The sequence below is a fragment of the Oratosquilla oratoria genome, chromosome 42 (assembly GCF_046742065.1).
Source record: "Oratosquilla oratoria isolate Oo_2021 chromosome 42, ASM4674206v1, whole genome shotgun sequence".
NCBI classification, from domain to species: domain Eukaryota; kingdom Metazoa; phylum Arthropoda; class Malacostraca; order Stomatopoda; family Squillidae; genus Oratosquilla; species Oratosquilla oratoria.
In genome coordinates, this window is record NC_134818.1 from 28340360 (window position 1) to 28342653 (window position 2294).

Below are 2294 nucleotides of genomic sequence, written 5' to 3' on the forward strand. Positions count from 1 at the left end.
CAGATCACTCAGGGAAATCGATACCAAGAGAACAGATACCGACAAAACGAAGATAATAGCTATCAGCAGAGAAACCAGGGAGGCCATTTTCAACAAAATTACCAGGAAACTGGTTATCAACACGATAACAAAGAGGCCGAGTTCCAACAAAGACAGCAAGACCGTCGGTATGACCAGAGTACCAGGCGATTCCAACAAGGGAACCAAGAAAGTCGATACCAGGAATATGATCAGACTAGGTACCAAGATGCAACTGTTGAAAACAGGTCACAACAGAACAGCCAGGCAAACCGATTCAAGGAAACCACCCACAAAAATAAATTCCAGCAACATAGTCAGGTCAACCAGAATCAAGAGGACGATCAGAAAAATCGATACCGCTATAATAACGAAGAAGACAGGTTCCAGAATAGGAATAGGGGTGGTAGTTACCAACAGGAAAATGTGGAAAGCCAGTACCAAAATGATCAGAAGACCCGATACCAAGATGATCGTGAGAGTCAATATGAACAAAATTATACTGGAAAGCAATACAAACAGGAGGGACAACAAAATACTCGTGAAAACCGATTCCAGCAAGACAGCGAGTTGAACCAATATCAAGAGAGGACCCAGGGCAGTCGTTTCCAACACAACACTCAGGCTAGCCGGTTCCAAGAGAACACTCAGGACAACCGGTTCCAAGAGAGGACTCAAGGTAGCCGGTTCCAGCAGAACACTCGCAACAGCCAGTTCCAAGAGAATTCTCAGAGCAACCGATTCCAAGAGAGGATTGTGGATAGCCGACTCCAACAGAACAATGAAGACAGTCACTCGCATCAGAACATGCAAGAAAATCAGTTCCAATACAACCAGGAAGGTCGAGTTCAACAAGATGGTAGGTATCATCAGGGTAACCAGGAAAGTCGATTCCAGCAAAGCAACCAGGAGGGCCGATTCCAGGAAAGCAGCCAGGCGGGCCAATTCCAGGAAAATAGCCAGGAAGGCCGATTCCAGGAAAATAGCCAGGAAGGCCGATTCCAGCAAAGTAGCCAGGAAGGCCGATTCCAGCAAAGCAACCAGGAGGAGCGATTCCAGCAGAATAACCAAGAAGCGCTGAGTCAGAGGAGCAGGCAAGGAAATCGAGAGAATATCCAGAGAAGTCAATACCAGTATGACAGTGAAAACCAGTATCAATTAAAGAATACTGATGGTCATCAAAGGCAGACTTACGACAACAGGCGATACCAATCGAAGGACCAACAGGATCGTTACCAAGAGAGCAGTCGAAGAGGCAATTTCCCTAATGAGGGTCAAACAGAAGGTAGCTCCTTTGATCAGGAAAACGGTAGATTCCAGGCTGCTCTTCAGAGACAAAACCAACGTGCCTACTCTAGACGCAACGAGTACCAGCAGTCTCAACAAGAGACTACCAGGGACCAAAGTTTCAGGTCCTTGGGAGGTTTTGAGCCCCTCAACCTTCCTGATGGAGCAAGCTACCGTTTAGGCAGTATTGACACCTCGTTTGAATGTGGCGACCGTCCCTATGGCTACTACGCAGACCAGAGCAATGGCTGCCGCGTCTTCCATGTGTGCAATCCTTCTGCCTTGACTGACGGCCGCGTCGAGACCTACAAATACAGCTTCATGTGTGGTGAAGGAACCTTGTTCGACCAGAGGAAGCTGGCTTGCGTGGACGAGTACGCGGCTCTTTCCTGCCAGGAAGCTTCCAAGTACTACGTCAAGAACCAAGAATTTGGAGTCCTCGAGAATGTGGGTCTGAATTAGAGGTACTTGAAGCTATACTTCCTTCGCACGTGTGAATAGTTTGTATTATGAATAATGCGTAATATCTCAATATTCAGGTGATGTACATTCATATAAACATTAAATAATTTTGAATATTTACATCAGGTTATTATTTTCACTCTCTCGCTTAGTAGTGCAATGATTAAATCAAAGTAGTTGATATACATTCACTATGTCTATTAACTAAACTGCTATATGACTTTGAAGTTATTTTGTCTTCACAATTATATCACGACATCTGATTCTCTCTCTCACTCACTCATTCCCTCTCTCCCTCCCTCCCTCCCTCTCTCTCTCTCTCCCTCCCTCCCTTCCTCCCTCTCCCTCCCTCTCTCTCCCTCGCTCCCTCTCTCTCTCCTTCCCTCTTTCTCTATCTGCCTATCCATCTATCTACTTATATGCCTATTTATCTACCTACCTATCTCTCGATCTTTCTGTCTATATCTTCCACATTCCCCGTTTCTTTACCTCTCTCTATCTACCTGTTTCCCTCGCTCTCTTTCTCT

The 2294-nt window shown here is 45.8% G+C and overlaps 1 protein-coding gene across 1 annotated transcript in view; it reads left to right on the forward strand.

The window, feature by feature from the left end:
* LOC143021378 (uncharacterized) overlaps nucleotides 1-2084 on the forward strand; it is a 3110-nt gene extending 1026 nt beyond the window's left edge. Inside the window, exon 2 of the mRNA XM_076178814.1 lies at nucleotides 1-2084. This exon is cut by the window's left edge and continues 617 nt beyond it. Within this exon, the coding sequence (XP_076034929.1) occupies nucleotides 1-1767 (1767 nt within the window). The 3' untranslated portion in view covers nucleotides 1768-2084.
* Nucleotides 2085-2294: the final 210 nt, after the last annotated feature.